The 27844-nt window shown below is 42.8% G+C and overlaps 1 protein-coding gene across 2 annotated transcripts in view; it reads left to right on the forward strand.

Moving 5' to 3' along the window:
* CRLF3 (cytokine receptor like factor 3) overlaps nt 1–27844 on the forward strand; it is a 555853-nt gene that overhangs the window by 500877 nt on the left and 27132 nt on the right. For both annotated transcript variants that reach the window (XM_078654389.1, XM_078654388.1), the window contains 4 exons: nt 2245–2332; nt 11609–11786; nt 14805–15027; nt 25076–25208. In XM_078654389.1, the coding sequence (XP_078510515.1) occupies nt 2245–2332; nt 11609–11786; nt 14805–15027; nt 25076–25208 (622 nt within the window). The remainder of the gene's footprint in view (nt 1–2244; nt 2333–11608; nt 11787–14804; nt 15028–25075; nt 25209–27844) is intronic.

Consider the following 27844-nt stretch of genomic DNA (forward strand, 5'->3'; position numbering starts at 1 on the left):
TGTTATTTGACAATTGGTTGTAATAAGCAGGCAAGCTGTAGGCAGCGTGGAGTACCTTGCGTTGGGGAATGTTAGGATGAAAGCCACAGTCGAGCAAGCAGGTAGGTTGTCTGGCTATCTGCTTGTTGTGAGCCAAGTAAGTTTGTTAATCGGATTAGAAACCATCTAGGTGAGCGTCACTGCGATAAGCACCTATTTGCTCCTCTCTTCTTATCGGCGAGCTTTACAGAGCTTGGATCAAAGTGCCCCACGCGGTGCCACTGGTTCTGGTGTTGCGCGCAAAGTAGGTGAGGTGGAACAGGTCGGGCCACTTCAAGTCACGGCGCCATTTTAAAGGTGCCGGTATTTGGTGAGGACTATGGCGTAAACTGGCCAGTTGCAGTATGTCACCCTCAGTGGAAAGTAAGACACAGCAGAGATGGCTCGTAAGTCTCAACAGAGTATTGCAGTTACAGCTAAGGAGCAGAAGGGATGGCGCTTGTTAACAGGAGAGCCAGGCCAAGGTGCTCATCGCTGTGATTATGAGAGAGTTAGCAGTGCGGCGACATTTTGGAATCGCAGGAGCAAAGTTCTGTGTGGGAGACTCTGGGTACATAGTACGTCCAGGAATGGTTTTCTGGTGATTCCTACTAAGAAACAGTGTGGCCGTTTAGATCGGTGTAGGATGACAGAAGGCAGTCTGCATTATGTTCAGTGGCACCGATCGGCGCTGACTAAGGATGTCTTCTGATCCGCCATCTTAGGGTCAGGCACAGTGCTAAAGGCTGGGCGATTGACCTATTAACTATTCACTGTAAAATTAATTAAAATCCTTACAGTAAAAGAGCTCAGCATATTGAGGCTAAAACAGATAATTAAAAACTGTTGTTTGTAACAGAAGTTTAAAAGATATTTTGATAAAAGATACGTATGCAATTACATTCTGTTTAAACACAGAGCGCCACTGGTTCCACATGGTTGCGGCGATAATGGGCCAAACTCTGTGGGTCGTACGCTGATTATCTAGACATGCGAGACCTCCAGTCTGTTTTAACTTTGATATTCTGAAACGGACCATAGAAATATGGGATTTAATCACTAGAAATCAAGAGGTTACTACATTCCCCACTGATCGGTAACCTAGATTGTTCTACGGGAATTGTTACGGATGATTTCGCTAAATGGTTGGAAGGTGGGTACAGGATGCTAGGAGAGTTCTTCCAGCTCAATGACCTCCAGCCCTTTAATCATTATTATAAACAAGCACATTAATTGAGCGAAACGGACCACATGCCCTATTTCCAGTTACAACACTGGGCCCCGTTTCCAGAGAATAAAATGCCAGCAACCAAGTCCTTGACAGCCTGGGAGCAGCTACGCTGGTCCCAAAGGTCTCATATCTAGTATCTATGGCATCCTTGCAGAAGTGGGCCCGACACAAAATGGACTTAATAGAGTAAATAGAACCAAATCTTGGGTCCCCCGGTTCTGTGACACAATGGCAAAAACTCTGGTCTGACATCCCCTCCCTGTGTAAGAGCATGCAGGGAACTGATGTACAAGCTCCGAGCAATATGCCTTGTTACGCCCTTCAGAATTAAACAAATGTATCGCACCTCAAAACTTATGCTGGAGGGGATGCGAACAGGAAGGGAACTAGACGTCTGGTGGACCTGCCCAAGACCAAAAATTTTTGGGAAAGAGATCCTCATCCGCATTAGGGGCTTGGTAGGCTGTCCATTGCAGCCAAACCCTGCAACTATCATCCATGGCCTAAAACAGACTGGGGATTATAATTTATTAACCAACATGCTTTTGGCCGTGAAACAGCTCTTGGCACTCAGATGGAAATCCCTGGCCATTCCAGCATGCAATTTCAGTAGAAATTCACAAGAAGGTAGACTGTTCTAGTGCGGAAGTTAAAGTAGAGAAAATGTTTCTGCTAAATCAATACCATCTTTCACAAGGGGACCTAACCCAAGAAAGTCAACAAATGATTTACGAGGGTAAAATCGCAACAATCTTAATTCCAACAGTCACAGTTGTGAGTTTTCCCCCATTTCTCTCAAAAATGTAATAGTTTGTAAGAACATACATATCTCTATGAATCGAGCACTCTATGAGCCCACAACTTTGTCACTTAAAGTATTGTTAAAGTGACCACTGTTAACCCAGAAAGATTATGGATTTACATGACATTTTCCTAACCTGGTGGTATTTTTTCAGGGCAGATTTTTATGGTCTGTGCATGTGTGTTTTTTACAGGAGAGATTGCGGTACGCAGTGGTGTGGGAGAGAAGAAAGAGCAGCTGTGCAGTTTTACAAAAAAAGCCTTACACATACAGCTGGACAGGTAAGTGTTGTGCCACTGTTTTATAAGCGTGCAAGTCTTGATGATCGTATTTATAATTCATAACACAATCTGTGTACAGATGTGATATGTAATCAGAAACAGGTTCAGCTTTAGGACAGTGCAACCAGTGCAGCCTTACCTGGTGCTAACTTTGGGGGGGGGGGGGCGCCGTCTTTAAAAACAGTATGGATCTAAAATCATGTGAACTTCCTTGTGCATCCAGCAGTTTTCAAGCAACAATAAAAATAGCTAGATAACTGGCGATTAATGTTGCTGTTGGTGAGATATTGGGATTTTGTCTAGTGGCAGTTGTTACTCACCATGAAGTAGCAGAGGGATAATGTGCCTGCTGCAAGGAACGTATACCAAGCAGATCACAAAACTGAGTGTGAGTGAACTATGTCAGAGAGGGGCTATGGAGAGGTGAGGGGCACTGTTGGACAGTGGTAATGAAGCAATTCTCAGAGAGGGAGTGCGTTAAAAAAGGCTTTTGCACCAGGCGCCACCGTCACTAAAGCCGTCCCTGATCAGAAACAGTGTCACGGCAGATGGTCTGATGTACGCTACTAAGCTGAAAAAAATAGTGCTTGACTGCATTGTTTGCTGTGCACCACGTGCAGGCGCTCTTCAATTCTTTGTTGCGGATTAAGGGGTGTACTGTTAGGGTGCACGTGTTCGTTTTGACAAGTTTGAAGAGTGACTTTGCCCCGCAGTCATGTTTCAGTGGTTTGATGCATATACTCCCTTATCCCTGAGTACATATTTACTTATTTTTCTCATGAGCCATTGTCTCACTTTTTCCTCACTTAAATTTTCATCCCAATTTGTAGGATTGATCTGTTGATGGAATGTTTCCTTTGTCTGCTGTCTGCAGCAGAATGTAGTTCATATCAAGATTTTGTCAAGTATGGATTTAGTCCTCTAGAAATGACAAATGTCTTTTACAAATTGAATATAGGTTATAAATTCTATTCAATCTGCAAAATACATTTGATGCACATCTATGAATGTAGAGGAAATAACTTTTCCTGTGTGTATAACCAACAGACTATCTCCACTTTGGACTGTGTGAAAAGTAAACAACACCATAGTTGATAAAAGTAACCGGAAAACTGATGAAAGAAACTTCCTAGTTGGTACATTTGGTGTTGAAGCCTTGTGATATATGTTTTTTGTATGCGTGCATTTTCTGTGTTAACTTTCCCTTATACATGTTCTGCTTATTTGGTGTATTTTGTGTATGTTTAATATGTTTGACAACACTGGAGAACCCATGTATTCAGCGCAGAAGTGAACGATTGTAAACTTTATTGAATTATTTAAAATGCATTTGCAAAAATCGTGCAGAAATCACTGGTGATTAATTATTGTAATCATTGGACAAATAACGATGTACAAATTCATTCCCGCATTGCAACCATTTTTCATTTGCTACATTTCAGAAGTAAGTCATGTTCGTAACTTTTGAGTGTGACGTTCAAGATGTAAGGGCACGTTAGCTACTGTGGGACCAATTAAATGTAGTACATTGCCTAGTGGATCCCTTCTGTCCAGCAGTGGCTTTGAGCCATGATTTGCTGAAGATCTTTGACCTCCAGAAAACATTTAAATCTGATGGTAATCTGACTGCATATCATTACATTTTGTTGGCGAAGGGTACAGAGGCCTTGGTCTTGGTCCTTTATTAAAATTAAATTTTGACTTTAAACTGTTTCCTATAGAACATTACTTGTTTTCCATTAACTTCTGATCCCTACATCAAATTCCTTCATTTATACGGCATTTTAAGTGATTTATTTTGTTTCATGTTATAATGTTTTGGTGTTTTTACATGTGTACCACATGCATGTTTCACTGAGGAAGGCCTTGGCTCAAACATGTGCACCCATCCAAGACTCCATAACCTACAACAGTTAGGTGCCTGGATCCTTTATGTTTGATGGTAAAAGCGAAATGACAAGTTCCAGAATGCTAAGTACATTTACTAAAGAGGCTGGGGTGGCTCAAGGTAATACAGATGACACAGTTATGCATTGCTGCTAAAAGTAGCACTTGTAATAAGAGTAGTACTAAAATATTATATTTAAAGCACCTTAAATGTTAAATAAAAGTGCTTCATTGACATAATAAAAGCATAACTAGTAATTCTGTACACCAGAGTGTATTTACGTAGAATCAAAGCACTACAAGGTGTCTAGTTTAATCTACTGGCAGCTCTAAAGTAATTGCTACACGTCTGATGTTAGTGACTTTAAAGTTTCCTACTTTTGTTCTGGCAAAACAAAGCAATGAAAGTCTGAACGCAGCTTTGCAAGCCAACGGAGTAATTGCATATGTAGATGTGCACTGCATGAACAGTTCATTTCTCAGAAAGGTAACCAAAGTTCCAATTTTTCAGTCAAGAGGCCTTGACCTAGTGCTCATTAATAATATTTTCTAGAGGAGGAGCTTCGCGCACAACCAAGATGGCCGCGTGAGCACAGGGCTCTCGAGACCCTCGTAACCTCCCGCATATATCCTGTCGTCTATCCTGATTTTTATTGACGTCTTCGTACAGATGACCCACAGGAGAAACTAAAACTGCAACGTACGTCCCGATCGGACCCGGGAGTCCGGAGTTGTGGGGCTGGGCAGTTTGCGGCCTTGGACTCGAGGAAGCCTGGCGCTGGAGTTGGCTGTGTGCCTGGGGTGTAATTGAACAACAACGGCCAGAGGTGGTGTTTGACATCCGGAGCTGGTTTTACTTTCACTTTCGATTTCGCCACCGGAGCCAGATTCTATCGGGGACATATGCCCGACCTGACAATTTAATGAGACTTCTATTGCTGGAAGTGCTGATCTTTGGTCGGAAGGCTGACCGTCTCTCTCTTCTGACCAAGTGCCATTTTTTGGACCTCCTGTTTTTCCGCTTCACGGCCGTCCGCCGTGTAGATAGGCATCCCTGGTTTATTGGGTGTCGTCTGGTGCTTTTTGGCTGGTCTTTTCGTTGGTTTCCCCCCTTCGGTTCTGTCTCGGACTCTACTTGAATATCTCCCGTAATGGCGGGGAAGCCGGAAGGAGACAAACTGAAGTCTAAACCTACCAGGCGGGGTGGATATACCCAAACCAATGTTATGGATCGATATGCCCAGGTCAAGGGGTCGCCCAGCGGACCGGGTAGGCCATTGGAGGAGGCGAGGGATGCGACGCCTCTGACCACCGACCCAACTTTGCAGGACATTATGGCTGCCATCGACGGCATCAAGTCGTCCCTCGGGAAGCAAATGGAGACTCTTGCTCACAAGCTGGACACAGTGGCGATCGATGTCAACTTGATTCGTACTGACTTGACTAAAACCAACGAAAAAGTCAAGTCCTTGGATATTAAAACTTCGAGTTTGACGGGCAATGTAGTAGACTTGCAGACCGAAGTCCGCAATTTAAGGGCTTCTAATGATCTGGTTACGCGTCGCCTGGAGGATTTTGAAGGGAGGGCTCGGAGGAACAACATCCGTATCGTTGGAGTTCCGGAAAAGGCGGAGGATCCGGCAGCTGACCTCTTCGTGGAAGACCTTATTACCAACCATCTGGCGCCCAAGGGCATGAGTACATTTTTCACCGTTGAACGAGCACACAGAGTCCCGTGGTGGAAAGCCAAAGGTGGGTGCCCCGCCACGGCCTATGATAGCGCGAATTGTTAACTTTCGAGACAGAGATGCTATCCTTCAGGCCTCACGAACGGGTGGACCCTTGAAATTTGAAAATTCCACCATCAGTTTCTATCCTGACTTTACCCAAGCGGTCCGGAAGCAGAGACTCAGTTTTCTTGGGGTAAAGAGGAGACTCCGTGATATGGGCCTCAAGTATGCTATGCTTTTCCCCGCAAAGTTGCGGATTGAATACGAAGAGCGGGCCTATTTCTTTGATAAACCCGAGGTGGTAGCTGATTGGCTTGACACTCGACCTGCTCGACCGGACCCGGAGCAACGGTCCGGTGGAGCGGAGGGAGATTTACCCGAATAGGAATGAACATCATCTATCTGGTTTCTGGGGACACTTCGGAGACTAACACTGTGGGGTCTTAATAATGCTATATGATTATTTGTAGATAGCAGGGGGGTATGGGATTTCTGGTGGGTCTCTTTCCTCCTCAGTTAGACTTTTTGCAGTTTAGTTTAGATGTGGGGGCGACAGGCACACTGCAAGTTGGGGTGGCTTTCTAGGCTTATGCAGGGGTGCAGGGTGGGGGTTGTTCCGTGGGGTTGTTTCAGGGGGGAGGAGGGGTTTGTTGGGATTCCAGTTTCTCTTTTTACAAGGCACCATATTGCAAGACTCTGTCATTGAAGTGCTGGACTCTGGCCGGGGTTGGATCTTTTTCCTTTTTCATGATGGGGGGTAGAGGGTTGAGATTGGTGAGTTGGAATGTGAATGGGTTGGGGGATAGGATAAAACGTGGGGTTGTATTGCAATTGTTAAAACGTTATTCCCCTGATGTGGTCTTACTCCAGGAGACCCATTTGATCGGGAATACGTGCCATGCCATGAACAGGAAGGGTTATCGTCTTGTTGCCCACGCGGGGTTCACCTTTGGTTCCCGGGGGTGGGAATCCTGGTCAGGAATTCTCTCCCACTTGAGATTGATGATACAGTCCTTGACGATAGGGGGAGATATGTTGCTGTATCTGGGCGTTGGGAGGGTCGGACACTTTCCCTGGTTTCTGTCTATGTACCTCCGGGTTTGCAGTCTACCACCTTTGCTGATCTGGGGCGGGTCTTACTTGATCTCCCTGAGGGCTCTTTGATCCTGGGTGGGGATTTCAATGCTGTTGTGTCTAGTATGCTTGATAGACATTGGCCTAGGGACCTTAGGGGAGCGCACGGCTGGCTGCCTGGTTTAATTGATACCTTAGGCCTGGTGGATTGTTGGAGATTGCTACATCCTACCCAACAGCAGTACACATTTCACTCTGGTGCACATGGCAGCCTCTCTAGGATAGATTACGTGTTGGTACCAGCGGCATAGGCTTCCTCTGTTGCGGAGGTCAAATATATGGCTCGAGGTATTTCAGATCACTCCCCTTTATGGCTTCGGGTCGAATTGGCGTCGGGAACTGAGGGACGGGTAGCCCCGATTAACCCTTGGTATCTCTGAAATCCTAAGACCCGTAGGGACCTGGTTCGGTCCTTAGATCTCTATTTTCAGGAGAATGAGGGCTCGGTCTTTTCCGCGGTGTCGTTGTGGGAAGCCTTCAAAACTGTGGTGAGGGGACAAGCCCTGTCTTTGATTGCTGGAGTCAAGAAACAGAGAGCTGAGGATATAGTACGGGTGGAAACTGAAATAGCGGATTTGGAGTTAGATCTAGAGCAAGAAGTAACCCGCGCCAAGATGCATATTTTGCGGTTGAAACAGTTGGAATATAAGACGCTAGCTACTGATACTGTGAGGGCTCTTGGTCGGGAGCAACAGGGACGTCTGTATTATGTCGGAGATAAAGCGGGTAAGCTGATAGCATGGCTGGATAAAAGAGATAGAGCGAGTCGCATGGTGCCTGAGCTTGAGATTGCAGAGGGATCTCGGATCACCGACCCGGCGGAGATAGTGGCAAGCTTTGCTGAGCATTTTCGGGCAGTCTACTCTCCGGTCTCGAGTAGGCTGGAGGAAGAATCTCACTTATTGTTGCGAGATATCGCCCTGCCGTGTCTATATGACGCAGACCGGGAGATTATGGATAGCAAAATAACTGCAGACGAGGTGGAATTGGCGATGCGTTCCCTACGATAGAGCTGTATAAGCTTCGGCCTGATAAAATTGCTCCTTATTTACGGGATATGTTTTTAGAATCTCGAGAACAGGGTTTTCTCCCCCGAGATCAGCGGCTTGCGACAATTGTCGTGATACATAAGGAAGGGAAGCCGAGAAACAAATGTGGATCGTATCGGCCGATCTCGCTTTTAAACGCCGAACCTAAAATCCTTGCCAAGTTGCTGGCCAATAGATTGGTTACTGTTATAAGTGATCTAATCCATCCAGATCAATCCGGTTTTATTCCGCATCATAACACAGCACTGAATCTCAGGCGTCTACATGGTGTTCTCACGAGGGCTGCGACGCTGCGTGAGTCGGCCATTTTGGCGTCATTGGACACCACTATGGCTTTTAATACTGTGGAATGGCCGTATTTGTGGGCGGCGTTAGCTAAATTTGGTTTCGGACCGGAATTTATTGGATGGGTGCGGCTTCTCTACAAGGACCCCCTCGCACAGATAGTTGTTAACGGTCGTGTCTCTGATCCGTTTGGTCTTGGGCGTGGTACCCGTCAAGGTTGTCCTTTATCACCTTGCCTGTTTGCATTAGCCCTTGAGCCTTTGGCAGCGTGGATCCGTTGGGAACCCTCTCTGAGGGGTATTCAGTGGTCCCCGGAATACGAAGATCGTATCTCGTTGTATGCAGACGATATTTTATTATATCTGACTTCACCCAGAAAATCATTGATAGTATTGTGCGACGTATTGACCTCTTATGGCAGAAACTCGGACCTGGTTATCAATTGGACAAAGTCATATCTCTACGTGCTCAGTGGTGACACCCCTCCCCTCCCCTCCCGCGCAATTGTCCCATCCACGTTACACAGGAAGGGTTTAAGTACTTGGTTATATTTGTGTCTCTGGACCCCTCCATTCGATATAAAAAAAATCTTGTCCCTCCTTTGGATCGTTTGAGACAGGACGTTGCAGGTTGGCGTAGGCTTCCCCTTTCGCCACTTGGATGCGCGACTCTCTTTAAAATAATGTCCCTCCCCCGTTTTTTGTACGCCCTCCAGAATACGCTCGATGTGGTTCCAGCTAGCTATTTCCGGGCGGTAGAGGATCTTCAGAGGAAGTTGCTATGGGATGGTAGGCCTCGCATAGCGCTTGCCAAACTCACACTCCCATGGTATGATGGAGGTATAGCTCTTCCTGATATCAAACGATATTATTGGGCATCACAATTAGGGGCAATTAATCATGGTATGTATGGCCCGAAGTTGAACCCTGGTTTTGCTATGGACCGGTGGCTACTGCCCGTTGGTGACTATTATAGGGCGTTGTATACTAAATCGGTGGTTGGCTCTATGACGGGGCCTACGAAGTCGGCCGTTCGCATTTGGAAAGACGTCACCAGCTCGTTGGGATGGAAGGATCGTTTGATATTAGCGACCCCGCTTTTTGGCTCTGATAGACTAGGCAAATTGTGGAATACTAAAGGATTCGATAAATGGGATCTCATCGGCATTACGAAGGTGGGAGACCTATGGGCCAAGGGGCGAGTAAAGCCGTTTTCGGCCTTGCAGGCGGAGTTTGACTTGAGTGAAACAGAATACTTCCGCTATGCCCAGGTCCGACACGCCCTGATGTCGGTCTTTCAGGAGGGGGAAGTAATACCGGAGTATACCCCACTGGAGGATCGGGTGTTGGATGGCCATATGCCCGATAGTACTATCTCCCTGGTTTATAAAAATTGATTAACGATAGGACAGACCTTCTGCTCCATTTGCGTGATCTCTGGACCCGTGACGGCCTTGAATTAGATGATGAGGACTGGCAGTCTGCGATCTCCTCTCATAAGGAGGTCGCGATTCCAGCGAGACTCAGATTGGTTCAACTGAAAATTTTACACAGGGTCTATGTCACGGGTCCCCGTCTGGTTCAGATGGGCTTCTCTGAGGAGGGATTGTGTAAACGGGGTTGTGGATTGTTGGGTACATTTCTTTGGGAATGTCGGGAAGTTGCTGATTATTGGAAACGAGTCCATGACGTGATGCTGGATGTTACAGGTGTTGCTCTCCTGCCCGAGGCTAGGCGCTGCTTACTGAATGTTTGGGAGCCGACTGATCACAATGTTGCTCAGACTCAGTGGGTGACCTTGGGGCCCATGATCCCCAAACGCAATATAGCGCAGCTATGGGGATCACAGAAGCCTCCCACTCTTGATGTATGGATGGAGAACATGGACTGGTGCATGTTTAGGGAGAAAACGGTATATCTGGCCCGGGTTCGCCCCCGGAAATGGCATAGAATTTGGAGTCCTTGGAACCGATATCAGGGTAACATATGTGTTCCTCCAGCAACTACCATCATGGATGTTCCACTTTCCCCCTGACCTTAAGTTGCTTTTCTTTTGTTCCCCTCCTCTCCTCCCCTCCCCCATTATTGTATTATTTGTAATGTGGTAAATCAAGAGGATTTTCCGCCTCGGTACAAGCCTTGCACTTTGTATTTTATGTTCATGCCTTGTTTGTTGGTTTTTCTAATAAAAAGAAATATAAAAAAAATAATAATAATAATATTTTCTATGCCCAAAAATTACTTGGACTGCATCGTTCTGAATTCCCTGTAACCATGCAACTGCACTTGAATCCCGTATTGATGGCTTTGCCGTAGCCCATTGTGGGCTTAATTATTGCCCCATCAACCTTATAAGAGTCCAAGGGTGGTAACAGAAGTATTCTGCTAAGCTGCCATCACTTAAACAAGCAGTGCCAGATCACATTATCGCTCTTTGATTTTAGGCTCTTGTAAGAGTTCAGACAAAACTTAAATTCCTGAGTCTTACCCTAAGGTTGTGAGGAACACCGTAAGCTGGTTGTCCCACCCAGAATTTAGGAGCTAGAATTAGATCTTTTTGGATATAGCTCTGTTGAGCTTCACTCCACTGGCCACTCAGCTGCCTTACCAGCGTTTGACAAAAACTCTCTGAAATTATCACCTATAAATTCCCCACCCCTTCAATTCACAGATGAATCCACATACTGTTAGCTTAGAGTGGAAATGGATGCCTTGACCTCTCAGTAAATGGAGAACAGGATTATCATAAATGTGGACACAAGGGGAAGGAAAGGCTTAGATTTGATACATTAGTCTGGAAAAAAGAGTTAGTGTGCCGTTCTGTATTTATCTCGTCATGTGTCTGAATGTTTTATGGAATTTATCCTTAGAAGCAGTGGATCTGCTTGGAAGCATTCAAGTGTTTCTCATGGAGGTAATAGCCATCATATGGCTGGTCCCCTTCTGTAATGGAACAAAGAGTGGAATCAGTTGATACCAAGATATATTTCGATTGGTTTACCTTGATTCAAGTATTCTGACCTGCTTGTTTAGCAAGTACTCTGTATGTCATCACAGTTATGGATTATTTTTTCAATTGTATTCTGCGTTCACTTGCATAAATATGCAATCCTTTAATCTTAAGCATAAAGTTTACTCTGGCCCATCTGTGTGGTGTCTGATGAAGTATATTTCTATACATTTCCCCTGTAGCTTGCCAGAGGTGCCCTCTTTGGTGGAAGTGCCTTGTTTATCAGCCCAGCTGGATGACTCGCTCCAATCTGTACTGAAGAATCAAATCTTCAACCACGGTACAGTGGCCTCACGGCCACCAGTGCAGATTTCAGAGCTTGTTGAGCGACCAGGAGGAATCCTTGTGAGATGGTGTAAGGTAAGTACATTTTCACTTTATGATTTTCAATAATTTGCTTTTCTGCAACATATATGCCATGCTATGATAGAGCCTTGTTTTTCTCTGGAAGTATCAATTTTCTCTTCTGTTAGTGTGATTAGCAACATTTCGAGATATTGCAAAAAGAAATCAGATTTCCCTTGCCTGTTTAATTGATTTCACCTGTTTTATAGTTTAGCCAAGGGTTTGCCTAGAGATGTTAATCTATTTCAGTTTGGACCACTTATATTTTCCATCTAAGGTTTAATCAGACTTGTAAAATTACTGTGTGGCTTTATGATAACGAATCAACACACTGAAAATTATTTAAAAATGGCAGCAAAGACATAACAACTATGCTGGGAGAATCAGCTTCATATTATTGAGGGTCATTGTAAATAGGATTAAGTAAAGTTCACGCACAAAATCGTTTTGTTGTTTGGAAGCACACCTAACAAAGCTAACATGTAAATTGAGTAGATGTGCTCATGTCAAAACATTAACCATTATGCAGTCTAATGGCAATAGTATAAAATAAAGTTGTCCAGCGTTGGACCATGAGGCCCAGGACCGTGTCAGATGTTCTGGATAACCACTGGCTATTGAAAGGATTCATATTTTGATTCACTATATAGAACTTCTGAAAAACCGGCATGATCATTCACATCCTTGTGGACAGCATGGTTTAAACCAATAATTTTTTTAACCATGCCAAAATCTCTATGAATCACAAGCGGTTAGAGTGTTGATAAACATTTTGCTGCTGATGGTTCATTGCTTGTGGCGACCATTTGGCATACTGCCTAGTGCTGCTAGCACAAATACATGTAAAACTGATGTCTATGTATGGTGTCAGGAAAGACATTTTGTTTAAAGAAGACATGTAGTATACATACATTGTAGCCTTCGGGTAAGCTTCCTCGGGCTGTTGGCTTAAAATAGTGTCAATCACGTCTTGGATTAGCCCACAGGAGTATTTAGTCTCACCATTTTCTATTGCCTTTTTAGGTATATCTTTGCGCATCCACTGGATGCTTGAATTTATTTTTGCGTTGCGTTGTGGTTTTTTTGCGTACAAGTTGGGCCAAGCATTAGACTTTCAGTATTTTGTTTCAGAAAAATGCAGCTACTCATCACACGTTCAGTACCGTACTACTCCTCTCTGCGGCTTCAGGCCGTAGTTTCTAAGCGCACCCCCGGCTGCTCTTTTTCCCTTATATTGGGTTACCAGTCCACCAGTGGGACCACACAGTGGCTTTTCACCCCCCAGCGCCTTACCCCTGATACTGGGACACTACTGAGTGTACTGTTTCTTTTCTGAGCACAAACCGGCTATGTTTAAATCCCAGACTTGGAGCTTCTCTTGCCTGCTGCTGGGACACTGCTCACACTGTGAGCACGCCCAGCAGCCCACAAATTTATTGGCTTAGTCCGTTCTTATTTTCTTTAATAGTGGGGGAAAATGATAATGTTACCATTTTTAGGTGGATCTATGGTAGATAGAAGATAGTAGAACATAGTATCTATGAATTTGTTCGCCTTGTTCCGAACTTTCCGAGGCAAGTTACATTGGCATTAACTCGTTGTTTAAAGAAGTAGTGTATTCTTTTTTGCGTCCACCGGTGTAATAGTAGGAAAAGCAAACCGGCACATGCAATAGCTTTTACTTTTGGAAAGTGAAAAGTGTTTGGTGCTATGCCAAGCAGTACAGTAGTTTGGGTCTGTGGTAATTCAGCAACCAGGGATCCAGATAAGGATTTTGAGTAGCAGTATAGTACTCCCTTTCTGTGGAAGTTGGAGGTAGAATGTGTTTATGGAGTAACAAAAAAGGAATGTTCATTGGTGATGGGAGAGTCTTTCAATGGGTAAAAGTACATTCTGATTTTAAACAAAATGTTTTTATTTTATGCAGCCCGTGTGTTTTTTTCAAGCTGGTAATTGATATAAATCAATAAATGCATTTTTCACGTTAGTCATCCCTCCCAGTATTACGGTTCTACATGGATGATGTCACTCATCTGGACATATCAGCAGGGCACTCTGAGAGGATGCTCTGATAGCCTCCTGCATATCCGTCACTCCCTATGTCTTTCTGTGGGATGTAAATGCCTCATAATAAATAGTAAAATAGACCAGTATGCCACTCACTCGACTAAGTTGCTTACAGCAGCCTCAGGTTTATTGAGGATTCACTAACTGTTAACCAGTCAACGTTGTTAGCTTTCAAAGAAAATGAAATGATGATCAACGTTAGATATTCCAATAAAATGGATTGATCTAGATGGATGAATATTTAGGTTGGAAGTGGTTAGTTCTGAAGGTAAAACTATAAATGAGTTTGGATCATAAATGGGGTTGACGTGAGTAGAGTGAATGGAGGACATGTTGATTCTTTCTACTTTCACGTGTGCACAGCGCAAACATACCTTGAACTATAAAGAAACGTCTGACCCTGAGTTGGTTTGCAAACTTTCCAGAACTCCTTTCACTCATGGACTAGTGCACAAAAGGAGCACCAGATACTACATCATCAGCATCTGCACTCTGTGACCAGCACAAGTAGTCTCAGAGAGCCCATGCCCCTCTCGCCTGACTAAGTTGCCTTGCCTTGCATTCCTTCACATTTCTGCAATTTCCTGCTCCCTACATACAGAGGATGGGAAGAGAAGGACCTGTACAGAGAAACTGCCTTGTGGATTTAGATGGTTCCCAAGTCCTGATAGGCATTATACAGCTGTTCAAATTATTAATATTAGAAGAAGATCAGTTATATTTTTTGTGGAGAATGGTATATGGTGTTTATTAATGCAGTTATTTTCCGCCATCTCTGACCCTGCATGGTGGAGGTAGGAGGTAAAGCATGCTGTTCATGCTTGCCCGACTACTGCCAAAATGATGAAATAGGATGGCCTACGTGGCAATTAAGCTAAGGTTCTGCTAAAGTAAGATTGAAAAAGTATGTAACACGAGTGAGGTATTCATATTTTCATACACTTTTTCACATCTTTCGTTATATAGGTGGAGGACGAATTTGTTGCACAGGATTACCGACTTCAGTATCGTAAAAGTGTTTCAAATCATTTTGAAGATGTGTACGTCGGCTCTGAAACTGAATTCATTGTATTACACATTGACCCAAATGTGGATTATCAGTTCCGTGTGTGTGCGCGAGGGGACGGGCGCCAGGAATGGAGCCCATGGAGTATTGCCCAGCTTGGCCACACGTCACTCGTTCCTCATGGTGAGCTTAAAATCTTTATATCCTCCAATATGTTTGTTAATAGTGACCATTGTTTGATACCTCCCTCTTGGTACAGCCCAGATAGTACTTTTATCAACACTAGTTGTCTGATAGATATGTGGTGTGCAAGGAGGGGGCCTTCGGATCACCTTTAAGCTTTATTTTATATTCATTCTCTATAGATTTCCTATCCTGCTTGGAGCCTTTACTGGTCTTTTGAGGGATTGATTTGGTCCCTATACTGCTGGCTAACAATATCCCGGACTTCCATATCTGCACTTGGGATACTGAAATGCCATGAGTGTTCCTTTCTGCTTGGGAAGCGCATAAGCACATTTTTGTGCATCCACAACATCCTAGGTGGAAAGTACCTCCCCAAGTCATGTGGTACTGGACAGCTCTTTGCAGCCCACAACAGCCTTTCTGTCACTTAGAAGACACCCCTGTTTGGAGAAGAGGTGGAAAACAGGCAGGTGCAGGTCGAGTCAAGCGCAGTGCTAAGGCTTGCCTGCGAAGCCGAGTAGTAAAGTTGCAGGTGTGTTCAAGTACCCACAGAGACTGAACCTACCGATGGGTGCTTGGGGATGCAATAGTGTCCTGAGTTAGTTGAAGTTCCACATATACTCAGTCATAAACAGTTCAAATAAATAATTAATATCTCACACAGAGTTATTAGCAAGTACTAAAACAAAGAGAAACATGGCTTAACTTGCCCCTGAAGAAAATAGAAGAGGAGGAGTAGGCTGAAATGTTAATGGATTGAATAACTAGTCTGCTGTATATTGCCAAGAACCTACATTTCCCCTGTTTGTTTTGAAATAGTCTTTATGTAGTACTTTTTTTCTGCTCTGTTGGAGAAATAAAAGACTGACACAACATATTATAAGTACAGTAATTCACAAGAAAAGACAAGCGGCCACATATATTAGAATGAATGCAGGAGATGGTTTTTAATGCTGAGTGCACTGCTTAGGTTTACCAAATCACGGACTTTGATATTTTTCTTAAGATAGCATGGCTATCTTACTGTGAAATACGTAATTATCATACGTAGTTTTATTAGTACATTTGCTCTCTTACCAAAGTCCCACCGTAGCATATTACTGTAGTGCTTTAGGTGTGTGTAGAACATGATGTACGTGGTACAGTGGGATTCTCCCTACTGAGCTGTGCTCACAGAGCTCTCAAGTTGTTCAGTGTGAGGCTGGAGTAGTTTATCCAGCCCTGGTATGATCTTCACATTGTGGCGGGTGCAGCTTTGCCTTCCCCATTATAAAGCAGGCCTAAAGCGCACAATAAATAGCAGAGCTGAGTGAGCTGCTCTCTTCTGACATGGAACTACTTGTGAGTGCTCTGTGGCTGTAATATTTGTTGAGAGGTTCACCATTCGCCTTTGAACCCAAAGGCTTATCCTTGTCTCTGTATGTTATTTATGTGTTTAGCTTTTTTTTAATCATTGCTTCTCTCCCACCAGAAAGGTGTTGGCGAGCTGACAACCAATGAGATGCAAAGCATTTCTTAGAAATAATCAGCACGCAATATCAAGTAGACAATAAAAGAACTGATTATATACATTATCACCATCACCAGATAGGGATTAGAGGAAGTGTCGAACATTACCGCTACAAAATTAAGCACAGCAGAACACGAGGGGCTAGGAATAACATAACGAGAGCAAAACCTAAACCAAAGGGCACAACAAAGCTTTGGAATGCATAATAAAGAGGGTGAGGTAACTTAAACGAGAAAAATATTAAATAGGACAGTGCAAAGTGAGTGCAGAGTTAACAAAAAAATGCGAGGAGAAAAGTAGCGGAAACCAGAGGTCCCACATATAGTAAAGTTTACACTGTTGTCTATTCTGTGTATGTATTCTGTATACAGTAAGCTTAGTACATGCTTAAAAGAAAAACAGATGGGCGCTATCTCTGAGGTGAAGGAGGAAGGAGCTTTGAAGCTGCATGGTTGAGGAGTCTGCATACCAGGCAGCAGCAGCGCCTCTCTCCAGATCTTGCAGAACAGGGACAGTTTGTCCAGCCAGTTTGTGCAGGCTTTCCTGCTTTACAGAAAAGGTAAATATTGGGCCACCGCAGCAGTGCAAGCTTCCATCCTTTGCAGACCAGGTACAGTATGGCAGCAAAAGTCTCATTAGTCATTGCAAGGTGCCATGCAGTGTGGAGCAGAGACACATTCTGCAAAGCAGAGGGAGAGCGCAGACAGTGTCAGGGGGAGGAAAAACGAGGTCAGGAAATAGGCAGAACCTTACTTAGGCAAGGGGGCGAAGAAAGGCATTAGAGCATCAACAGGCTTCAGCCATGACCCCATTGTACACCAGTGCTCGTTTGTGATGCTAATAATGAGCGCAGTGTAACTTCTGGCCAGCATTTTCCCCAATGGGTGATGCTTCGGCTGCAGTTGCAAGATGCTCAAAGCCATTTGCATAAAGTAGAACTATGTGCATCCATTGTGGCACTGCATGGGCACTTCACCCGCCATACTTTGCAACTGAAGCACTTCTTTGGCAGTGTAAGGAAATTTGTTGGAATTTAAGATGCATTCACTAGCTAAATGCTGCTCAAGAGTCTATTTCTTATAAGACACATCCAAATATTTTCCGCAATAAAATAAAAAAGATGTCATTTCTCTTTGCGTGGAACAATTAGCTGGCATGGTCTTTCAATTAGCTAGTCGGTATCATCAATATGTGATCTTGGAACACTTCGTAATCTAAGTAAAGAATAATTGTAAGATTCTGGTTAGAACCTCTTTTTAACATTGACTCCAAGTGTGTTGCTCGTAGCGTGCTTGGAGCAGCGCCTCACATGAAAGGAGACCTCAGTGGCTCCCTGGCTCCTGGTGTTGAGAGTGACTGACTGCTAATTGCCAGGTGATCTCGGGGTTTATTTCTAGGGTGACTCCACACTTTTGCTTTTTTCTTAAACAAGATGGCCTTGAAAATTACACTTTTGATGGCTTCATATAGACATAATAAAAAGGTTGAGGTTATTCCACATCCCCTATATAGCATTAGAAATATGGTGAGACAATCTACCCGAATCTGGATGTAAAAATATTTTTTGTCAGGTCATTTAGAATTTGCCAGTTGCAGGACTACTGCCACAAACGGACAGATGTCCTGTCCGCCCTATTTAAAGGCCGTACTCACCTTATGTACAGTGTATAATGATGTATTTATTTTTATTTATTTACTTGAGTTTTATATAGCGCTGGCTAGACCCGGAGGTATCAGAGCGCTTTACATGAGGAGAGTTACATAGGTTACAAATTACACATTGTTACAGAAGGTACAACAATTACAAGTTACATTCTTAGGTTAATGGCGTGTAGGGGGACGGGGTATTGTGAAAGGGGGAGGGTAGGGAGCATTAAGCGGAGCCTAGGCATAACGATAGACAAAGCAGGCAGGTGGAGAGGAATTCAGGGGGGAGAGAAAAGGAAAAGGGAAGGAAGCCAAAGAATGAAGGAGGGAAGCGGAGGTGGAGGGAGTAGGGGACACAGCGTAGAGACGGGGAAGTAACTGTGTCTGACTACCGGCTGGGTGAGACAGGGATCATTCTCAGTTCTCAGTTGTGTGATTCCCATTTTCGCGGTGGACTCTCTCAGCGGGTTGTGTTGCTCATTGGCAACAGTGTGCTCCAAGGCAGATGGAAAGCTGCAAGTTCCTGCAATGCCAAGGGCGTCCAATACAGGCACAGGGGGGCTGGATCAATTCTAGAAGGTTAGGATGACCATTGTAAAAAGAAGTTTAATTTAGATTAATTCTATGTAAATGTAATTTATATGCGGATATCCTGAAAATCTGGAATTGATCAGGCCCTCCTGGACGTTCCTCAAACACTGTTGAACGTAAAACTAGAATAAAATAGGTCACATGTGAGAATATAAAAACTGCACACCTTGGGAACACATTTGCTGATGTCGGTCGATCGAAGACTGGGTGACGTGGGTTCACAAAGAGTAGTTAACAAAAGTCAAAAGGAAGCACACAGAGACATATACAACTTAATACCAGAGCAAAAAAAGAACCAATAACCTTAAAGAAAGGACCTTCTTTGTCAGAAGATCCTTCTTTTAAGGTTATCAATTCCTTTTCTACCCTGGTGCGAACCCATACATGTCTCTGTGTGCTTCCCCCTGACGCCCGTTAACTACTCTTTACTATGTTGGAATCTTCCTCAGAGCAACGGAAGTAGGGTTAATTTTGCGGCTGTCCACAGCTAGATGACTTGGGTTCCCTTTTATTAAAATAGCCTTTTCTGTCCAACCGAAAGAAACCAGCATTAGCAAAGCCAACAGGTCTTGTCTGTGTAAGAGCTATTGGCTTTGCCAACATGTTTTAGCAATGTTGAACACCAGGATGGCTGCTGTTCAGCATGGATAAACGTTAGTGGGGTAAAGGAGAGTGGCGGCAAGTGGAATGCCCTGAAGTGGAATAGACTGGAGTGTTATGAAGAGGTGTAGAGAGCCGTAGCATAGAATATAGTCGAGGTGAGTGGTGTGGAGTGAAGGGAAGTGTCATGGAGTTGTGTGGAGTGGTGTATTGTGTTGTGGAGTGTCGTGGAGGGAGTAGAATGTTGTAGAGTGTCAGAGTCGAGTGTAGCAGAGTGTCAGAGTGGAGTAGATTGCCGTAGAGTGGACTGGCACAGAGTGTTGTGGAGTGGTGTAGAACACAGTGGAGTGGTGTAGAGGGTGTTGGAGTAGTGGAGCAGAGTGGACTAGTGTGAACAGAATAGAGTGAAGTACAGTGGCATGGAGTGACATACAGGGAGCTGCATAGAGCATCATAGATTGAAGTAGTTTTGCAGAGTAGCACAGAGTGCAGTAGAGTGCTGTAGAGTGGAGTGGCATAGAGTGGAGTAGAGTTTAATGGAGTACAGCTTCATAGAGTGTAGTGTCGTAGAGTTGCCTAGAATTAAGTGGCGTAAAGTACAGTGGTGCAGAGTAGATTGGCGTAAAGTGCAGTGGCGTAGAGTGCACTGGTTTTGAGTAAAGTGGTGCAGAGTGCATTGGCGTAGAGTGTTGTGACGTGACGGTAAGGTGGACCTCTGTATGCACATTAATTAGGGGGGGTAAGCTAACTTAAGGGATCCTTTAGAGTGTTCGGGGATGCAGACAAATCACTATTTGCACTCTAAATAAGGTGGATGGGACATCTGCCAATTTTGGCCACTAAATCTGCATCTTCAAAGCTCCTTAGAGGGGTCCGATAGAACATGGTGGATGCAGAGCCAAGGGCTGAAAGAAAATATTGGAAAATGTGATAGTTTATAAAGTGCAGGCTTTTCCCCTCTCTAAAATAAAAGAAGAGATGAAGATGAAGAAGGAATGTTAAGGGGGAGAGAAAGCTTGGAAGGTGATTAATGGTACAACTAGGGAAAATAACAGTAAGAGGGGGCCCTGTAGAAGGTCTGGAAGGAAATGCAGTGGTAGGTTTGAACGACATTACTCCCAAAAAAAGAGCAATTGCACGAAAAAGCATATTTCATTACTCAGTTTGTATTAGGTAACGTGGCCGAAGCTATCAATAGTAAAAAAATAAGTTGAAACAAGGAATATGATTTATAATGAAAGGTTTGTCAGAAACATCTTCAATTTTCCTTTTCACCGCAATAACATACATAGACCTAGTAAGTGGCTGACTGAATAATCCAGTGCACTTGCTAACTTTGAAAGAAAAGGTAGGCCTAACTGAGAAGAAACGTTCAATTTAACGATACTTTGGAGAGATTTTTAAGATAGTTATGGTAAAGTCTTAAATATTGATCTGGGTCAATGTTTTGGTCATACCTGGAAGGTCCCTATTGGCCTCCAGAGTCCAAAGTTATGCCATATGTGTTCCATGGAGCAGAAGAGATGGACAGATATACCACAACCCTGTCCCTCAGACCATAATAGAATAGCAAATTGCATAGAAACTTTGAATTAGACCTACCTGAAAACCTAGCAGTATTTGTAGGTTGGCTCTCCATATCGCAAACACACACAAACTTATATACTACAGCAGCTCTTTTTTTGCAATATGTTAATACAGAAAATGTGTAGCATAATACTAGCACTATCAAAGAGTAAATAAGATGAATCATCCAACCATATTATACCATGTATCACAGTGAACACTTGCCATAAAGAAAGCGGTATAGGTGGTGCAAATACTTGTGCTAGGTTGATATCTGCTTTTCTCAGATGAGCGCATGCCCTTCTCCCTGATATTAGCCAAGAGGTCTTCCAATAACAAGCTCCCTGAATAAAGATGCTTATTGGGATTCTCGGCAGAATATATTGCCCCTTTAGTGGTAACTCTCACAATATGAAACAAATATTGGTAAAACCAATAGGTCTCGCTTTTGTGAGAGTTAGAGCTATTGAAGTTGTAAATGACAATGTCTTCTACCCATGTGTTATGGAGTGGAGTGGACGTATGTGGTGTGGTGTGGAATTATGTGGGTTGGATTGGAATTGTTAGTTGTGGAATTGTGTGGAGTGGGTTTGTGTAGTGGAATTATGTGGCATGGTGTGCAGTGGAGCTATGTGGATAGTAATTATGTGTTATTGAGGGTTCTGGAATTCTGTGGAAAGGGATTGTGTGTCATTGAGTGTAATCCTGTGGATTGGTGTGTTGTGAAGTGGTATGTAGTGGGGTTTAATTATGTGGTGTGCTTTTGAATGATGTGGAATTCCGTGGTGTGGACTGGATGTATGTGGTGTGATGTGTATTTGTGTTGAATTGAAATGTGTGTTTTGGTGTCAAATTATGTGGCGTGGGATGGACATGTGTGGAGTTGAATTGTATGGCATGGAACTCTGTGGTGTTGAGTGAAATTACACTGATGGCATGGCGTGGAGTGTATTCATCTGGATTGTTAAGTGGCATAGAAGGGTTTATGTGGGGTGTATTTATGTGGTATTGAATAGAGTGTAATTATGTGGTGTTGAATCCTGTTGCTTTGAGTGATATTATGTGGAGTGCAATTATGTTGGGTGGTGTTCAATTGTGTGGCGGTGAATTATGTGGGGTGTAGAAGTAGGTTTCAATTTCCGATTTCTCAACTTCCTAATTGAGTTTGCTGCTTAATAAATGAGTATTACTACAAACATTAAAAAAGTCCAAAAATGCACAGGGGAAAAATCCACGGTATGTATGCATTTAAGATAGATTTTAACATGCACTTCCTCTGCAGCAATGCTTCAGTGATTACCTCTCCTATACCTCCCCTTATCCCCCAAACTAAAGGGCGTGTTAAAGAGGTGCACGTCTACACAGTTTCACAACGAGAGACTTTGCCTGAACAGCTCAAAGCAGTGCAAAACAAAACCAAAGAACAAGTTATAAACATCAAATCTTTAAAGTTAGCATATCCTTTGTTGCACATTACAGTTCTTAATCTCATCTGAAACACTGGGGAGAAAATGTGGCGTAAGTACATGAGGCTGCCGACTTTGGACTGTAGAACCAAGTCCAAGTCTTGGCGACGCTCAACAACCTGTGTTTTTGTCAAAGCACCGAATCTCCCTGTGCTTATAAAAAATGAATGTGCCCTTGTGAAATGTAAGTGGCGCTCATGTAAAGCACTCCAAAATGTTTGTGTTAAGTTCGTGCTATATAAGCAATTTAAAAATTCTGTAAAACAGCATAATTCCATTTATGTGACTGGTCAAGCATATCTATGGAATTAAAATTAGACCTAAACAAGAGTGCTTTAATTGCGTAGGAACTGTCAGGTACTTAGCACAGCCCACAATGCTTTTAATGAGAGAGTACCAGCATATTCTAGCAGCAAACGGGAATTCTGGGACAAGGAGTACCTACAATTCTATATTTCCATTTTGAGCACTGGTAAAAACACTCCTTACGGTGCAAGCTACTTTGGGTGTTGCAGCATTTTACTGCCTTCCCTTTCATCAACCTCACCTCATCACCACAAGGGTGTAGGTTTGCTTGTACGTGGATCCACTGGAGGAACTTCTTAAACGCCACACACAGACGCATGAAGGGGACATTGGTTACTATAGACAGGCGATACCACTCCATAGACAGCCCTCCTTGTCTCAGTACAGTTGGGACACTCCTTACTCCATGATCCGCCCTCATTTCTTATCAACAATATCGAACACCTGCCTTCTGCAGCTATGGCCCTCTTCAAGCCTGCAAGTATAGCGTTACCTACATCACGTTACAAAAACTTACTTGCACATCCCCGGGGAAGTGAACCACATGGTGTGGGGTTGTTCCCCGTAGCAGCAGCAACTCTTTGGTCCTGTGGGGTTTGGAACCATCAGTCTTAGGGTGGGGAACATGCTCATGGTTCAGAGCAATGGAGCACCCAGACACAACAGCAGAGTACAGCTCGGAGTGGGCTAACCGTAGGGCAAAAGTGCACCAGTGACAGAGGAGTGTGATTTTACACCGCCATGCCAAATGCCGACGGAACCCGCACTTGCTTAGGTCCAATCATGGCGAACACGCACCGACGACTCCTCTCATTACTTCTATAATATCAACCGCATCTAAGCCAATGACATAAAAATAGCCCACGCCAGGCCAAGCCCCTTTAGACTGAGATTGTTGAAGGAGACGAGGGACACGGGATACAGACGCGTTAGTACCATGGGATCAGAATGGCCACAGACAAACTCAGACTCCCAGACTGCACCGTGGTCAGAGGAAAGGCGGAGACATCAAGAGTCACTCGAACGTAAAATGGCTGTGTAGGTAGGAATGTGCAAGCACGTCGATAGGGAGAGTAGGATTCTGATATTTGGCTACCGTGCCTTTTATTTGGGTTCTGTCTCTCAGACATTTCTTGTCGACCAGTGTCCATTTCTTCAGAAGCCTTCTTGTGCGCCCGGCATCTCAGTTCTTCCTCTGATCTCTGGAATGCAGATTGCCCGTGCGCTCACTGTGCATGCCCACATGAGCTCAGCCCCAACTGTGAGACACAGGAGGAAAAAAAAACTGCAACATGGAGGATGGTGGGAACAGGCATGCAGCGACATGGGAAGAGGTAGGAGGCACAAGTGTTGCATTAAAATGCAAGCAGCAACAGCACTGAAGCTAAACACTGACAAATATTCACACAAGCAGGAAAGAAATAAAAAATAGTCCTCCAAAGAACAGATAAACAACCAAAGCATAAAGATACAGTACTTGGTCCCTGCTCCTGGGAGGAAATGAAAGAGAAAAAGGAAGGACGTAGAGGCAGGACTGACCACTAGCCAGCAAGGATTTTTAAAGGACACTGAAACAAATGAAAAGCAGTGGGCGGGGTGTAGATCACAAAGAATCATACTAAAGTATACTACAATATACAAGAGGTCTCGAATGTCTGACCTAAAAACATGTAACATAAGGTCTATGTTTCTTATTATGTGAATGAGACTATGTGGCAAGAAATACACTCTTCTAGGGATCACTGGCCTGTGAGACTTGTATTGTATATATTCTATATAAGAAGCAGAGTTAATAAATAGAAGCTGTCTTTATCTAATTGCACACATTAAAAAAACATTCAGTGTTTAACAATCGCATGTATACATAGGAATAAGTATATTATCGCGTAAAAAAGCTGTATTATAAAAAGAAGGGGCATCAGGATATTGGGGGTATATCATAGGTAATACCTAAGAGACCTAACTACGTTCATGACATATTTTGACATGATTATAATAAGAACAATTATAGTTGTTACTAATGTGTTTCTGTCTGTGGTTAATCAAGGATTATTAATCATCACTGCTTGATTTTGGTTTAGGACATACATTTAAAAAAGATCCTTAAGTTTAATACATACAGCTAGGAGGATTTAGCAGTGTATCATTTTGCTGCTTTTGAATGTAAAACTGTATTAATTTTAGAAATGTTATTATATATATACAGATTTATGTTTTACACATGTCAAGTTTATGTAAAATTCTCAAGGAAAAAAGAACTTGAAGGCTACTGCCATTTCAGTGGCTTTGTGATCCGCAATATAAACATTTGAGAGCAAACCCCAGTTTCAAAACATTGAATATGTATTTGTGTTTTTAGAGTGGACCCCTGGCTTAGAAGGATATAGTCTGAGCAGTCGAAGAAACATAGCACTCCGGAATGATTCACCTTCGAATGGGGTTCTCTACTCAAAAGCACCTACCTACTTCTGCGACCAGACATTAACATTTAGGTAAGTAGGTGCCAGAGGAGCAGTGGCTGAGGACATACACTGAAAGATCTATGCATCTGCATAGCCAAAGTTCATTGGTGCCAGATCCTGTCCTTTTTACTGTTTGATTCAATAAGATTGAGGCTCCAAGAGCAACCTATTATGATACATTTCTGTAAAAAAAAAAATGTAATGCAACCGGCGTTGAAATCTGTGTAACACAGATGTGCAAGTAGCAACCAAATTCAGGTTCTTGTATTCTGCTACCACTTTACCTAGTCTAGAATAGATATATTTTGTGGTTTAGCACAAAATTAAACCCCAGTACGACCAGCTTTTGGTAGTGTCCCTACAGTTTCAGACTGGCTGCAGGACCTATTTTATGGCCCGGAACAGCTGCATTCACTGAAAGTTTCTATAAGTGTGTGGTCTGTTAATATTTATACACTTTGACACAATTTTAATCGGAAAAGTAAGGTGTGGCTAGTTTATATTTTTCAATTTTTTTGTTTAGTAGATGGTATATTAACTTAAAGTGGTGAAGGCTAAAGCTCAATCTTGGATTCACTGAATAGATTGCTTGTCTTGGGTAATGTTAATATTTGTTCTGCTCAATATATTTATTCAGGCTTCTTTTTATTAATGAAACCTTGTTTTTCTAAAGAAACCATTAATACATACATTTATACATAAAGTACATTTAACACACAAATGAAAAGGATAAAGCAAGGACATCTTTGCACTTTTTTCTACAATTAATTATTCACACCACTATCACTAACTAGATCATACTCATTCAGTAAATATTATGAATACAATTATAAAATTTAAGTTCATATTCATTCAAGGTTTACACAATTTCAACCCATGCAAGCGTCTTTAATAACCATGAACAGTAATTTAAAATGTTATCACTTATTTTAAAGACAGTGAAAACCTGTGTAAGTGCCAATAGTGTTGTCTTATGTCTGCAGTGCATTGTTTTTAACTAACTGAAAATAATCCCAGTAAGATTACCCTGAAATCTATTCTTATATTTACCCCGCAAACGTAGTCACTGTTTACATTTCAATGAAACAAGCAAGAATCATTCAATTTCTGGAGCAAAAAAACTGAAAATTCTCAAATATAGCAACATGTGCAATCCGAATACAAAAAGGAGAGTCTTTTCCAGCAGGTCCTTAATTATATCATACTTATAAAACTGGGTCTCCCATAGTAAGTCGTTGAGTACATTGTAAAACGATGTTTGTTTAGCAGTGCAACAATAGCAGCTTCGTTAGAGCACACAAACACTTGAACATATTAAAAGTAGAATATGTGCCATTAGACCGATATAATGTTGAGAGATCCATTGAAGACAATTGAGTTGCTCCGGGCTTATAATGGCTGGTATTAGCCTGGAGCACAAACATTCCAATGTTTGTCTTCATGTTTCTCCCTTTTAATGTAGAAATTCTACCCTTAGTTGAGGGAATGTTCTAATGGTCTTATAGCCCTTCTGCCTTAGGCTATATCCGTAATTAAAGGCCTTCTCCCATGTTATAGGCCCTAGTCGCGTGGTCCTCGGCAGCGGGCTTTAAGGCTATATTAAATAACTGAAACGGAAAGTGAAGCCAATCTATACAAAAAGGAGAGCAAGACCCATATGGTCTTGCATAGCCTTAATAATATATTCCAATATCCAAGTTGATGGAGCTGAAGTGACAATTAGAAATACCAGACCAAAAAACCTCAGCAAAGCTTGGACCTATTTTGAAATCACCTCAAATTTCTAATGACGCCAGGATAGCCCACTTAATGACCAACAAAAGGTGCAAAATAGGCCCTCACATTTATTACATATCTCGCTAATTATCAATATCCAAACGGGCGATTTTGGCAATTAGGTCTTAAATATAGGGTGCAAGTGCATTAGATAAGAGTTAATCAAAATGAATTGTCCACATTAGGTTTCAATAAAAATGAGTGTCAACACCTAAAAAAATTATATTCAAATTATGTTTAAAGAAACAAGACTCCCCTGCCTATCAGAAGCACAAATAAATCGGTGTGTTATATTGATCTCAGGCTAATATTGTTAGCATAATCAAAGTACTCAGATAGCATTCTTAGAAGATTGAATGTATAACATAAAACAGAAATTTTTAAGGGCGTGACTTAAGAAGAGGGCTCCACCTGATATGCGAAATAAAGTTTTCTAAGTCACAGAAATTAAATGATAACTATATAAGGAGCTAATACACAACCTTTTTTGACTCGAGTGTAGCATTGTATTCCCTTGAAGAGATTAAAATAATATTTAATTTATTCAATAAATATTCTTTATAAATAAGTATTACAAACAGAAATGGCATATATTTATCACAATAAAAACAGGTGGTAACCTGGAGTACTTTACTTAAAAATATATATTTTTATTAGATTTTTAATTGCACATGAACAATATATCAGTAAACTTAGGGGCCGATTCCGATCCGGTAAAATTCTCGTCCGTACGATTCGCATCCGGAGCCGTCTCCGTATGACTCGTACACACACCGTAAGACTCGACGAGTACGATCTGGACCGGGGTATCAGGACGCGATTTGTATGGTCCACGTCCGGTAAGGGCGATTCGTACTGAAAAGCGCACATTCACATACACACCGTACGGT

This window comes from Lissotriton helveticus, chromosome 7 (assembly GCF_964261635.1).
Source record: "Lissotriton helveticus chromosome 7, aLisHel1.1, whole genome shotgun sequence".
Classification (NCBI taxonomy): domain Eukaryota; kingdom Metazoa; phylum Chordata; class Amphibia; order Caudata; family Salamandridae; genus Lissotriton; species Lissotriton helveticus.